The sequence below is a fragment of the Trachymyrmex septentrionalis genome, unplaced genomic scaffold, assembly GCF_001594115.1.
Source record: "Trachymyrmex septentrionalis isolate Tsep2-gDNA-1 unplaced genomic scaffold, Tsep1.0 scaffold62, whole genome shotgun sequence".
Classification (NCBI taxonomy): domain Eukaryota; kingdom Metazoa; phylum Arthropoda; class Insecta; order Hymenoptera; family Formicidae; genus Trachymyrmex; species Trachymyrmex septentrionalis.
In genome coordinates, this window is record NW_017305800.1 from 3,689,494 (window position 1) to 3,704,770 (window position 15,277).

Sequence of the window (15,277 nt, forward strand, 5' to 3'; positions counted from 1 at the left end):
TTTTCTTCCCTTTCGAAACAGGTTTTGGTGTGAAAAATAATATTTGTGTGTAAATTTTACAATTTCCAATTCAAGCAAACTCCGCACCGATTATTTTGAAATGAACATTTTACATGTTCGAGATGGTATATTGCAATTATATAATCTGAGAGATAATTGAAATATTTATCTTTACATTTATTAAAAACTTAATATGCTTTAATTACATTCAACAATCAATTAGATTTCCATATATTTGGACAGTTGTAATGCCAATATTTGGCTACTAGTTTCACGAAAGTGGACGAATATGTCTGACAGTAGAGAAGTGCGTGGGAGTCTTTAGTAACGAATGCTTGCTTTGCGTAGCCAAATATTCGAAATATTTTGGGAACAAGTATTGCGCAAGATCGGAAGCAACTTGTGCGAGAGATTCCACGCGCCGTATGTCCGAACGTGAAGGAGATTTTCCTTGCAGTAGAGTACGAAAAATAAAGTTAATGAACTGCCCGGTTCATCCAACCTGCCTTGTCGAATAACGTTTATTGACACATTGGACGCGCGAAATAAAGTAAACCAACGATCAACGAAGATTATTTTTAGTCGTCAAATAACGATAGATATTAAAAGACTCCATTCGTGAAATCTGCTTGTGGCTATAAATATATGGTTTCTGAACGTAACACGTAAATGTTCTAACTGTACGTAAATCTCCGCTTTTTTAACTCATTTCATACAGATTAAAGATCCGCAATAGCTACATCCACTGTTCGATTGTAATGTCAAAAGTGAAAGTTAACATTTTTTTTTATAGCTAACGTAAATGGCTTTCGTCAAATACAAACTACTTTAATTCAATAAATACATAAAAAATGTTCCATGTTTAATAATTTACGTATAGAATAATTATTAACTTCGTTTAATCTCAGCCTTTTCTTTTTAAGCTATTTTGATAATTATTTTCTTTCTATTTTATGTTTTTGTTATTAGATTTTTGAAAGAATTTCTAACTTACTTTATGAGAACATTTTACTTGATTTTTGTCACAAACAATGTTTTATTCGTAGGTACATAGTTACAAGCATTTATATTCATATACCCCTCTCCCCTTAAATAAATTTCTCATAATATCTTATAACAGTAACTAACTTTGGAACTAAATGAAGCTTATAAAAATTATATGAAATTAAATGAAAATTGAAATTAGAAAATAACAAAGAATAAAATTAATTATGTAAAATGTTTCTCATAAAGATCGAAATTAATGAAGATTTTTAGAAGGACAAAATAATTAAATTACATAGATTAAAATTATGATTATCACTTGAAATATATTTTTCGATTTATACATCAGACGATCATATCTAATTGTTCGAAAATTTTCCATATTTTCATTCAATTGCAGTATCTTGAAGAACATAATTATGGAAGTGAAAATGAATTTTATATCGTTTGCGAGTGTACTCACGTATTGCTGAAGATTTTTGCATATTGTTATTGTATTCTAGAGATCGATTCTGAGCTATAAAAAGAATTACCATATTGTAGTGTATTAACAGAAGCTGAGAATTTTATAATTGCACGAATCTGATTAACTATTAAAAAGTTCAATATAGAAACGTAATAATTATTTGATATTGGTTTTTTAAATTGGAGTATATTTATTATTTTCTTAATATCTATATAATTCAAAATCGAATTATGTAAAATAAATTTGTAATTTATTATTTTTTATAAATGAATGAAAAAATTTGATATATAAAAATATAGGTGCAGATTATTATTTGTTCACGAAGAAAAACTAAATTAAAAAATCTAATTATCGTATCTGTAAAATATAAAAAATTAATTGAAAGTATTGAAATTATGATAAAAGATATTAATAGTTGCTCTCTAATCAGATTAGCAACTATTAATATTTTTTATTATAATTTCAATGTTTCTAATTAATTTTGTATACTTTGAAGATATAACAATTAATCTTTTAAATTTGGATAATAAATTAGAATTCATATATCTTACAGTATAGAATAAAAATTTGAAATATTATATTATTCTGTATCAGTTCCGTCATCTTAGATCCGAATAATGATTACAGGATTATTTCCAACTAAGAATTTATGCAATTATAAAACGCATGACTTCGAGTATTACCCAGAATGCTTTGTTCTGATCGGTGTCAGGGATTGTGTACTGTATAAGTGGTCTTCCGGAACTCACATCCTCCGCGTCCACGAATTCATCATCATCCTCTTCGAGCGATGATTTCGATCTCGAGTCTTCTCTTCTCCTCCAAACGCTCGACCCTTTCGAATTGTCGAAAATAACGTCTTTGATTCTTTCGTGGTCCCCCTCGCTGGCGTTTTCGAAACTTGATACTTTCAACTCCTTCGTCTTTTTTTTCCGCGATCTTTCCACGGACGTGACTGCATTGGTTGTCGTATAAATCTGTTTATCCTGATCATCCGACTGATCTCTCGAGCTGGACCGAAACCTTTTGTTCTTAAAGGACTTTCTAGCGGAGCTACCTCGGAAGGACATATCCCTTCTGCTCTCGGAGAGTCCGATGACATTGTTAACCAGCTCCTCTAAGGCTTCGTCATCCAACAACATCTCCTCCAAAACAGTCTGTACTTCTACCGAGACGCTCTTTTTACTCTCCGATCTGGATAACGATGGGCTGTTAGTTGGAGACGTGTTCGTTGACATATCCCGCAATAAATCGTGTACCGTCTGCACGGATATGTCAGACTTGCGACGTTCCGGATCTTTCTTCGACTTCTTCGTGCTCAAATTTTCTGCAGATTTACTGATCTCCGCATTCCTAGATTTCAGTTTGGTAGGTTTTCTCGAGATCGTCGTGGAGGATTTACCGGATTTCGGTTTTTTCTGGCTGACGAAAGTCTTTTTCTCTTTTTCAATCTCCTCGATAGTTGGCCTTTGGGCAGTCGAGTCAATTTTCGTAAGGTCGTTTGAGAATTTCTTAATTTTTTTGGAAACGTCGACATTCTTCGATTTCTTTGATAAATCCGGAGATTTGGAGGAAGATTTCTTCGGTGTTCTTCGCGCGATCTTTTTCTCCTCGTGATCAGATTCGTCGACTGACGAAGCCGACTGTGAATCGTTGTACCTTTTGATGATCGGAAAGCTATCGAAGGAACTCATGGTGGGCGCATCGTTGCCTGAGTCCTTGTCGAAGGACGTGTCCACTTCGCTTGAGGAGACAGAGATTTTGTTTTCGTCGTGAGCAAACGTCGGGATCGGTGTAGGTATCCTGACATACTTCTCTGGCTCTGGCGGGGCCAGCGATCGCACGACTTGCTGTAAGCTTTGTCGAATTTCCGTATTGATTTCCTCCAAGAATCTTTTCGTTTCGTTATAATCATCGTTGTCGTCGTTATAATATCGATCGGTTTGGATGATCCACGTTTCATCGTCTTCTCGCATGAGACAGCTCCAGTCTGGGCTAAGCCTTGAATCCGGACTGAGCCTCGAGTCTGGTCTGGAGCCGCCAAGCAAATATCTGGTGCTGCACTCCGATAAGGTACCGTCGAAGTTTTTATCCAGAGATCGGAGTTCGCTTCGCACTCTCAGACTGTACTCGTGCAAATTTTCGAGTTTATGCTTAGCATCACGAGGAAGTCTCACGTCGGTCGAGTGACTAAAACTGCAGAGCGAATCGTGAATGCTCTGAATGTCATTGTTAGCCGGTTCGTGATACGAGAGGCACGGCGTTGGCGGATTGATGCTAATCACTACGCTGTCAGATGCGTGTCGTAGACACGCCAGCAGCTCCAAGACGCCGACGCAGCCGACCAATACCGATAGCAATAAACCCATCTTCGAATTAATTATTGAGAATGATTCAAGTTATCTTATGAATGCTCATACTTGGGTTCATCTTTGAATGTGGAATTTTATGAGGCTTATCTTGTAGAGACAGAAATTTAAATACATTTAAGACAAGACTTTTTTTACAGGAATTTCTACGATTATTGAAATTGCAATTTTGTTTATATCGATTACTGGTTATATTCGCTGTCTCGTTGCCTAATACATATGAGTAATCTCGTACTTTCAATTAGCTATAAATAATTACATTCTGGCAGCATTTCGAAAGATGATCTAATTCTTCACTTTTCATCAAATAAGATCGCATCGTTGCTAATATTAACTTCACTGACGTCATTCAAAACCAATACTAGGAGACTTTTATTAACAATTACAAACATATGAATTTTCGATTAAATTTTTTTAAGTAAAACCAAAAGGTTCTTTTCTACCGATCGTTGTACGCGATTTACTAATTTCTTTCTGTCTCGATAGAAATTGTTAACTAATTATTGTTGTCACATAACCAAAGAAAGAGAGAAAGAAAGAGCGTCAATTCGCTGAAGATTATTACGAGTCTTCGGAGTAACACGCCTGCCTTCTTTCAAATTAGTCACGATTTCACCGCGCGACATACAAATTTTCTCTCTGCGTATATAATCGGAATTTGCAATCTTACAAGTTTGTGCGAATACTCTGCATTCCGATCGATGAAGGATAATTTTGGCACACGCCGTAATCGAGCGCGAAAATCCAAATCGCGACACTTGTATTGTGCTTCGCATTCGCACAGGAATCCCAGCGAGATATTCTTCGCCTGATGTCAATGTCTTCCCGAGGGAATATTCAACGAGAATCCCAACGTGAGATAAATTCGAGATTTCGTGATATTTCTCACAGCTGTGTTCAAATAGAGAGAGAGAGAGAGAGAGAGAGAGAGATACAATTGGTTTGAAATTCCACGTTAGACAACGTTCTCAGGGATACTTTTCTGCATCCTTCCAAAGATTCATCTCATCGGTATTCTGATAGTTCTCTCTGAAAGCATTATCCGGATGGGAGCCTTACGACTTTTCGCGCGAGGCAACCTCGTGGCCTCAGCGACGTGAGCACCGGCCTCTCGTAAGCACGGTAGTAATTCTTGGTGTTGGTGACATCACCGAGAAGACAGACGACGATTACGTGATTCTAAGAGGGGGGCCGGACCACCCACGCGTCACTCTGGTCCACCACCAAGAAACGTTCTCCACTCGTCGACGAAGACGCGTTGCGACGTCTCTCGCCCCCTCTTTCTCCTGCTTTTCCTTCCTTTCTCTCCCTTTTGGCGCTTGGTATTGAAACAAATCAACGGCTACCCGAACGCGAGGATCATGTCCGATCACACGATTATCGGCTTATCCATGCGGCCGGATGGCGGCCGAAGCACTGTTTTATTTTCCGCGGGCAAAAGCGGCTGGCCAGGCTGGTGGCCGTCGGCTCGTTATGTCTCGACGTCGACGTCGACGTCGCGAAACGTCGGATACGACGTGCGGGGCCCGGCTAAAGGCTAAAGTTAGCCCGAATGTCCCTGAACACGAATCCCTATCCTTAATGCACGATACGATGAACGGTGCGATCGATCAGCGCGGATGATAATTAACGATGCTGATCCGCAGCAGCAACGGCAGCGGTCGCCGCTGCTGCCACGCTGGTTGCCAATATCGTTGACCATTGATCGTATCCGTTCAATAATCGCGGCTTGTTAACGAGAGAAAAGCAAACTCACCGATGTTTGAATGCGAACGCATCGAATGCGACTCTCGTTCGTTAGAACGACCCGAATATTTCGACCACGTGATGACGCCGGTAATTTCGGTATGGCGCTGCCAGAAGAGCAGACCTGACGTATTCAGGGAGGTAAACAAAATTTTTAATATATTTTTGACGAACGTGATACATCAATTTGGCTCTTAGCCACTAATGATTAACTGATTCATCTCGAGTTCCGATCGTCTGATAGCTCAGGTCGATTTCGCTCGAGTCGGTTAACTTTAATTGTAATCTCTTGGATACTGCGCCTTTCTCTATCACGAGGTAAGATTAAGATAAAGACTCCATTACATTATTGCAACGTTAATGGAACATAAAGTGTAAGAATTAACTTCGCAATAATCCTGCATGCAGTTTTATATATGTTATAATATAACGATAATTCTTTGTTACATCGCTTTACGTCGATGATGAAGCATCTAAAGTCTTTCTCGCATTTTTATTAATTGCAAGAGCTTCCATCTATTTTCTTTCAACGCGTGCAAATTGAAACAAACAAAATACACCTCGAGATAGAGCTCGATTCGTTCAGTTCAAACAATTCTAAATTTATTGGAGGAAAAGGAAAATACACATTTCCGTACGCAAACAACAAGTAGAAGCTGAATTTCGCGCGACTATTAACACGATCAGGAATAATTTTGATTGCAATTCTAAACTCGCTCTGCGTGCAGGCTCTGTATTCGATCCGCCAGAGACGCTCGCTCTGTACATTCGGCGTTTAGAGGCGCATTGCGCCGGGCGATATTTATGCATGGCCGGTTGTGGTAAGCGCGAGAACAGAGTGAGTTTCTGGCGTCACCCGATAGATTTTATTTCGGTTACCTCATCGGTTCGTACGGATCAACGTCAGGATTCACGATTCCCGATACCGCGCGTTTTGCGCGCGGTACATCGCTCTGGCGTGCCTCCAACGAGAAGATATCGGTGCGGCGGCCCCAGATCGAGCCTCTTATCGAAGCCTCGATGATCTACATTCGCGCGATGCGATGCCGACTCGAACGTGACGAAATCCAAGGAAGTCAGATTTCACGGAAGAGATGAGCGTCTCCTACGCAGTCACTCGCCAATTTATCGCGTCCGAGTCGCGACGCAAGTGAGCAAACAAGATAACGATATGACAAAAATGCAGATACAACGAGAACACGTGCTGAACCGTCAACATGCTTTGTCTCATCGACGAATCGAATACGTGCGATATTCAGAAATATTTTACTCGGCATAGCAGGCGCAACGTTCAAAGACTTTTTAATGTCAAAAAAAAGTACGCTTCGACAAAAAGCGAATTTCTCAGTGAGAAATAAGGAATAATAAATTTCGACTTATTGGAAATATCAGATATACAGATTTCGAATAATCCTTTAAATAATAATACCCAAATAATTAATACCGAATATTGACTGTGTTCAGCAAAGAAAACTGATCAATGATTCTTTAATATGATTCCTACACTTACCAGATCAGCGAAAAACTAAAGGCAAAAACTAATTGTATTGAGGAATCATTGAGTGTTTATTTTGATTGAGTTTCTTTGTTGAATGCAGCCATTGTATTTGAATGATGCATTTGTATCGCTAATTTTAAGATAATGTTAATCTCGTCTTTATTTCATTAACAACGAATAAATTTTGCAACGTTAAGTACCACGTATTTTACGTAGGATATGATTCAGTCTTTTCTTGATGTAATTTTATATGATATATATATTATCTATAAATGCTATTGAAAGTCGTTAAGATATCATGTTAAAAAATCATTTTTTTAAAGATGTTAGGATAAGTATTGAGATAATAAATATCATAAATGTGAAACATTTTTCCCATTATCTGTCTATATTTCTCCTTGATAAATAAATTCAGAAAATTGCAGACGCACTTCCAATAAAAAATAATCGCGCCAAGGACTGCTAAATTTATGAAAATCTCTCAATAAAAAGAATAAATAAAGAATAATGAAATAATTTGAAAAAAAAAATTATAATGTTATACTTTAATAACTTTTAATAATAGATATTACATAATAATTGTTTAAATATTATTTTAATTAATTTGTTAGAATATTTATAAGCACTTAAAAAAGAAGCGTTTAATTTTGAGATATTAAAATGTTTTATTCTTGTCTCCGTTCCTTAAACACTTAAAGATGTTTTAGTTTTAAACTAGTGTTTATTAAATCCAAATACATAGTGTTTTGTTCATTGAAAAAGTTTAAAACAGCTTCAAGCATTTAAAAAATGGAGACAAGATTAAATTTTAATATCTCAAAATTAAACACCTCTTTGAGTGCGGACACTTATAATATCTTTAATTCAAGACTCAAGTTCTTATTCATATTTTATTAATGCTTTTTCGTTGAAGCGCGATACGCTCCATTAAAATTCCACGAAGACGTGCAATCGAATCGGAGAATGAAGAATCGCGAAACACGCGAGACACGAGTGGGTGATGGAGCATCGACTGCGCAATCCATCCGTCCGGACCACTTCCCTGACTAGCGCCGAAAATAAACGTATACGTCGACAGCGTATCGGATGCAAACTAAAATAAATCGGCGCTGCCTCTTGCGACGCGACGTCTCGCTCCGCGAATTTACTCGTCAGATTATCCGACGCCTCGAGTATCCACTGGCACGCAATTAAGAAATCACAATTAAGAAATCTTTTACTCAGTAAATGATCCACAATATAAAAGAGCATAGCCTCAACATTAATCTCTATGCAGTTACGCTATTGTAAATACGGTAAAAGATCTTATTTTTTTACGCAATCTACATATAAAAAATATATCGGTGGTTTTGAAATTGATTCGGAACGCACATTATTTTGTTATCTCTGTTAATCACATTGTTATCATACTTTTTGATATATTGCTTTATTACTAATAAATGTTGCTATTAGCGATTTTATGAATTAAATTTCTCGCTAAATTAAATTTATATCTTTATATCTTTAGCATCTTGACGTTCTATTAAGAAATAATAATAATATCGGTATAACAGGTCTTTCATTAACTAGATATTACGTGAAGAAAAGGCGCGATATAAAAAAACAAACAAAAGAAACTAATATGAGGAGGAAGTAAATGAGATGTCAACCAATAAAATCATTGATAATATCAATTTGACGTTATAAATAGCGTCATGATACTCAATAGTGAATCGTTAAAATATTAAGCATACAATTCGGACTACTACGTTGTCGAAAAGTAAATTGGACTCGCTGAGTGGAGGACCTTGACTCTGCCCGTAAAAGCCAAGAACAGATTCGGGCAGGTCTTTCTCACGCGTGTGTGTGCGCGCGCCTTTCGCAGATAATAGCTAATCGATGAACCGTAAAAAAGCAATTGGTATGTAACCTAGACGTAGAAGAAACGCGTACTCGCGACATCGTATCCTATCGGCGGTGGCGGCGGCGGCGGCGATGGCGACGGTGGAGGTCGAAATTAGTCGACCTCCTTGCCCGCACCCGAGAGAGCCGGTTCTTCTGGAGGGAAACGGAACAATGCCAATGCTATTTCGGTCGATGATCGAACGGCGGTGGCCACGGTCGTAGAAAAGCGTGCCACCGGATCTGAAAAGCCCCCGCAACTCGTTCGCGAGCCGACCGATTTAGATTAAAACGGCGGAACTAAAAGTCCAGTCCGTCAGGATTATTCCCTCAGGACCGCAAGTCCTCGTCTTGCCGCTTGGCATCCAGGTATGCCTATAATATCGAATCGGCCGTGATCTCGTTTCGCGACTCACAGAATCGTTGATATACTGCTCTTTCTCTCTTTCCATATATCTTACTCATTTTGCTCTTCGCCGTTTCTTTTATCTTAACTTTAATATATGTTGGTGGCGCGGTGACCCAAATTGCGTCGTACATTGCTGCGAACTCGTTTTTGTCGCGAGATATTTCTTATTGGACCGGGCAATCCATTATGCTATCGGATTGCATAACTCTTTGCAAAACGACTTGGAACAGCTTTAACGAAAAGTAAATATTTTTTATTCGCAAAATTTCTTATTGGAATCATTTGCGATAAAGCAAATTAGCTATCCGCAGCAAGTGTAATTTATCTAAATTTTGAGCTTTAAATCACACACAATTTAAAAATAGACATTCTCGAATTAGTTGAAAAGTTTTAATTCATCGTAAAAATATTTCTCGGACTGAAAACTGTTAATCAGTAAGTATCGGAAGTAATAGTGACAGACTCGGTCTAACCGATCAAGATGAGACGTAGCTCTGGCAACCAGGAAATGGTCAAGTGCAAAGACCTAGCTAGAATGCCTGGCGTCCGAGAGACGTGCAACCCCTTGCCATCACAAAGCGTTTCTTACTGACGAGTGTCACTGACATTCTAATTATTTTTGTTAAACATGTCTCATTCATCAGCGATTTGCGAAACTTTGGCTGTTATTGCAGAGGAGTGGTATTGCCATTTACTATATATCGAACTCGACCGTAATAGTTCATCGTCCGTTTAAATATTAATAAATATTATATATATAATTAAATAATTTAAAACAAATTAGATCTCGAATATATTGGTTAAAACATAATTTTTCAAGAGAAATGGATTATATTACTATATAATCGTGAATAAACTATAATTAACACAAATCAGCGTATTGATAGATAGAACATTTTTAGCTGTTCGAGTTGGCATCGAGTTTTTACGAACAAGTAAAAAATGATCTTTCGCTACTAAAAGCTTTAATCAAGATTCAAATCATAATAAATCGCATCTAAAAGCAAAGCCCGATCTTGCAAAATTGGCACTATAACTAAACAAAACGACAAATTTTTGGTACATAATTGTTTGTTTGCGTTGTTTCTGTTATGTTTTCAGTTTATGAATTTGCCAACAATAAATTGGTACACGGAATGACTGCTCGATAAATCACTTTAGCACGAATTCTGTGTAATGTCGCGTCTTTGAAGCACTACAATTAATTTACGTGAAATATAAAAATAGTTTTAAGTGTTTATTATTTTTGTATTATTTTTCTTACATACTGTATTAATTTTAAATTATTATTTTAAATTATTTCTAAAATGAAAAAAACTTTATCTCATGAAACTAATACCAGCCTTCAAGTTTTTATGCCGCAAATATATGAAAATCTATATGATTTATTCGTCAGAATTGATAAATACAAATTGAGATATTTTTATTCATATCTGTACTTATATAATAAAATAAATCATTAAATTAAATATTTATTATATATTAAAGTCTCTAAAAACAATTTTTTAGTGCATATACACACACATAAATTAATACTCAATTGCCTAACTAAAATTCAAGTTAATTCAGCTATACAAGAAAATGCAATATTAAACAGCATAACCTACGAATCCGATCCAACTTTATATATTGATTTTAATGCAGCAGTTGCATGTCGTAAAAACGCTGTCCGCTTGAAATAGACAATGTGCCAGAATTTTACGCTGTTACGACACGTTGCGTCATTGTTACGCCATATTTTCGTATAAAACCCGCTCTTTGCTTGTTCAAAGGCTCAGAACATTCGTAAAGTCTCGACAGAACGTTTCAACCGTGCCACAAAATCGCGTGTCTCTCCCTATAAAAAAATAAAAGCTCCATTTATACATACTCGCGTTTTGCGCGATTTATATCGTAAATATCTCGCAATTACACCGATATAAATTATCTCTATATCGTACGATCTTTCGAATTAAATCGTGTTATTAAAAAATATATTAATTTTCAATACAATTTTAATCGATCGTCACTATACAATTTATTATCACATCATTTTTATCGTAAACGAACCGATCTCTAATTCACATCGTCGCGACTATTGTAAATATGTCGCGTAAATTGTCTTTGTGTAAATTGTTTCTGTATCCTCAGGCTCGTCGTAATTTTACGAGGTGTTCGCGCGGGTGCGAATGGGAGAGGGGGGATGTGTACTCTGTTCTGGGGAATAGAGTGTTTGCGTACTTTATTATCAGATATACAGACATAAATCGATTAGCGAGTGGGTCATTTCACCAGGTCCTTACCATCCCGCGTGACTTTTACGCGACGACTTTTCTTTCCGATCATTCGCGGTTGCGGACATCTTGGCAGCCGACCCGTAAACACTTATCCTCGAGCGATTATCGCGCAACCGTGTCTGACTACGCGCTGGCGCACTTCACTTACCGAAATCCAAAACCACCTTTCTCGAGTGACCGCAGGCCGTGGTCGTCACGACGGATTTCGTATCGGGAAAAGGCGCGGTCACTTTACTTCTTTTTTTTTTTTTCGTTTATTAGACAACGAAATAAAAAGAGATATTCTATTTTCTCTTAAACGAATGAAAAAAAAAAAAGTACGAATCCTAATACTGCATTAAGGATGTTACGTCGATTTATTCGCGCGCTTTCGTCGTCTTTCGTTCCCTTCCTGAAACTCTCTGACTGGCTCTAATAAAAGACCCGAACGGGTCAGTCTCTGGATCCATCGTGGTGGGAGCTTCGACAAGGAATCAAAATAGATTACCGGCAGGCGAGGTTTCCGGTTGGATTAAAACCAACTCGAGGCAATATTTCTTGACGAAACAGTGGCGAAACGCTGGCACTTTTCACATTTTCAGTGAATTTTGCGACCTCGAAGGATCTCACGTTACATAACATAAATTACGTAGAATTATATTCCATAAATTACAAGCAATATTGCAATCATTTTCATTATACGGATTAATCTGTAATAATAATTCATAACAATTTCAGAGAAGTATGAAAATAAAGTAACATTATCATTTTTATTCTATAAGGAATTCCCAGGAATATCTTTAAGAATTTTTATTTTAATGACTGATTTTTTTTTAAATCAATCTGAAGTTTCATTTTCGTCGAATTACATTATCGATACACTAATAATTTTTGATAGAAAATGAAATGCTTACTTTTTACCTTTTAAGGTTGCATACTTTTAAACGAATAATTAAATGACAATATAATTTGTAGCTGATGTAAATAAGTTTACGATAAATCCAGTTCTTCAAAAATTCAGTTCAAACGTAATATTTCTAAATTGTTGAAGATATGATTGTCGACTTTAATTTCTAATAATAATTTACACGTATACCTCGTATAAATTATTACAATTCGCCAACTGGCTTGGTGGATCACAATGAAAAACTCAGAATCTTGGCGCAAATCGACGATTCATGTTGTCGCAGAATAATTTGCATTGCGCAGTTCCAAAAGTGATGAACCGACTATGATGTTCCTCCGCTATCCTACTCGATCTCTATTTTTGTTCATCTAAATAAAGCCGAAAGTGGCCCAGTTTCTACGCAACAGGCGAAACAACGGCGTGTAATCGCGCGACATTTAATATTATTCTTCAGATATTTTAAGAGAGAGCTAACATTTCTCTTATTTCCACATTGTGCCATTTTACGTAGCATTTCGCAATATACAATGTATAAACAAACGCGATAAACAGAATTTTATATATGTTGTACTTATTAGAAAGCGCAAATAATTAACGGGTTTACGTTGAAAAAATTGCATATATATTATACAATTCAAACAGGTATTAGTTTGAAGAAGCGGTGAAGCTTAGAGAAAATGTATTCATTGGAAACCAAATTGCCGAGACGCTCGGCTTGAACCTTGACGACAATTTATATTTGGGTCATTGAGATTTCAGGTTTTCTTAATGCAAAAGCAATGCCATCGGCGTAATAAACGTCTGGCGAAATGATGTACGGTACGAGGTATAACCTTACGGCGTCGCGAGAATACCTTAAATGGATAGGACGACTCCGTCGACATCCCGCGAAAGAGCGCATTCGAGTATACAGATATGATAATATCGGTTTACATATAATCGATTCTGTACAGTTTTAAATTGTAAATCAAACTACGATTGTGATCTCTCATTTTTGTATTCTTTATACATTTATACTTTGTATTATTTAGCTTTTTATACAATTTCGCTTTTATCGAGCTCACGCATTTTGCAAGTATCTGTGCCAATTCCAGTTACACAGGCCGTTGCATTTTGTAAGTAGATACGTACCGTCGCCGGTAAGGCAGATGGCTGAGGATAAACTCGCTAACCACTGCGGTCTGACAATTACCTACCTCAACTACTTCGGCGGTTTTCCTGCGTTAACGCCCAACGATAATTTTGTTCTTAGTTCTTAGATATTGTCCACTATTGTTTTATATGAACAGCAAATGTCTTCTTAAATTTTAATTAAACATTTTAAGTATCTCGAATGCCTTTGATTACTTATTTTTATATTAATCATGCATTTATTTACATAACTTTTGAATAATTTTGACACTAGCATATTATAAAATTTAATGTTATCGAACTTGATTTTTATACATGGCTTCAAAATTTATTTATATTTATATGGAACATCGTGTAACTCGTATAAACCATCAAACATCAAATCAAGATATTTAAATATAAAAGAACAACAACAAAGACATTCAAGGCTGAAAGTCAGCGCGGGAAGAAAATGCGATGCGCAAATTATTAAATCAGAAAATTCACGTCACTCTATTTGACGTTTGAGATACTCAATATTCCGCATCGTATAATTGGATTAAATAGTTTTCTCTTAACATGTCAAACTCAACATCTATTGAATTATAAAAATTCAGTCGTATATTGAAAGGTATTACTTTGTAATTTAACAATTATGTATTCTAAAAATTAGCATGTATAATATATATATATATTACTTTGTAAATTAATAATTAATATTACTGATGATGTTAACATTATTCCAAATCTTTATGACATGTTTGGCGTCTGTCGAGAATTCATTTTAGTTTTGGCAATCTGTGAATAATCCAATTTTGGCAGATTGCTATACCGATTAAGAATGTATATCTGATTGCTGATGACTCCAAAGAGAGTTGAAACATTCAAGAATTCTGAATAAAGAAGACATCGTAAATCAAATAGAGTGAAATAAATTTTCTGATTTAACAATTTGCGCATCCCTTTCCGCGTTCACTCTCATTAGCCTTAAATGTCTTTGTTATTGTTATTTTAAAGATTGAAAGTCCCTTCTAAGCATATATATATTTTTTTAATTTGACTATAAATAATTAAAAATCTTAAAAATACGGTAACAGTGGATTAATCTACATTTTGTAAAAATAAAAAATAAATAAATGCTAAAGTTAAAGTTAAAGTGCAAAGTAAATTTTTTAATTCAATAAAATTGCAAATGAAATTTAAAATAATTTTCAAAGCGGATATAGACATTTTTTCAAGTCATAAAATTTCGTATTACATTGTTATCAGTCAAGGTACCACAAATTTCTACAAAGTTTTAAGTTTTTCAGTAATAATTTGCGAATACATGAGTTCAGCAATAGTCGCCAATATTATTTATTGATATGTAATGTAAACGGCTCTCTCTTTTTTTGTGTATGAGTATAAATGTAGGTACTTACCTCATCGCATGCAGCGCATCTTGGTTTAAGTTGTTCCGCATAATGCCTCTCGCAGAAAAGCATGTCGTCGTGCACGCAATAAGCAAGATCGACCAGGAGCTCTTTACAATCCGCGCATCTAAAGCACGTCGGGTGATAGAGGAGACCCAGTTTACTAGCTGACACAGCAAGGCTGCCATATTTCAGGGACGATTCGCACACGCCGCACTCCTGAAAGAAAAGCCTGGATAT

At 36.2% G+C, this 15,277-nt stretch overlaps 1 protein-coding gene across 8 annotated transcripts in view; it reads right to left on the bottom strand.

The window, feature by feature from the left end:
• Positions 1-15,277, bottom strand: part of LOC108752833 (four and a half LIM domains protein 2) — a 132,137-nt gene that overhangs the window by 25,095 nt on the left and 91,765 nt on the right. For 5 of the 8 annotated variants that reach the window (XM_018493956.1, XM_018493951.1, XM_018493957.1 and 2 more), the window contains one exon: positions 15,047-15,256. In XM_018493956.1, coding sequence (XP_018349458.1) covers positions 15,047-15,256 — 210 coding nt within the window. Of the gene's footprint in view, positions 1-2,133; positions 3,903-11,777; positions 12,009-15,046; positions 15,257-15,277 lie in introns of those variants that run through there. The other 3 variants (XM_018493959.1, XM_018493952.1, XM_018493953.1) reach the window with 3 other exon arrangements.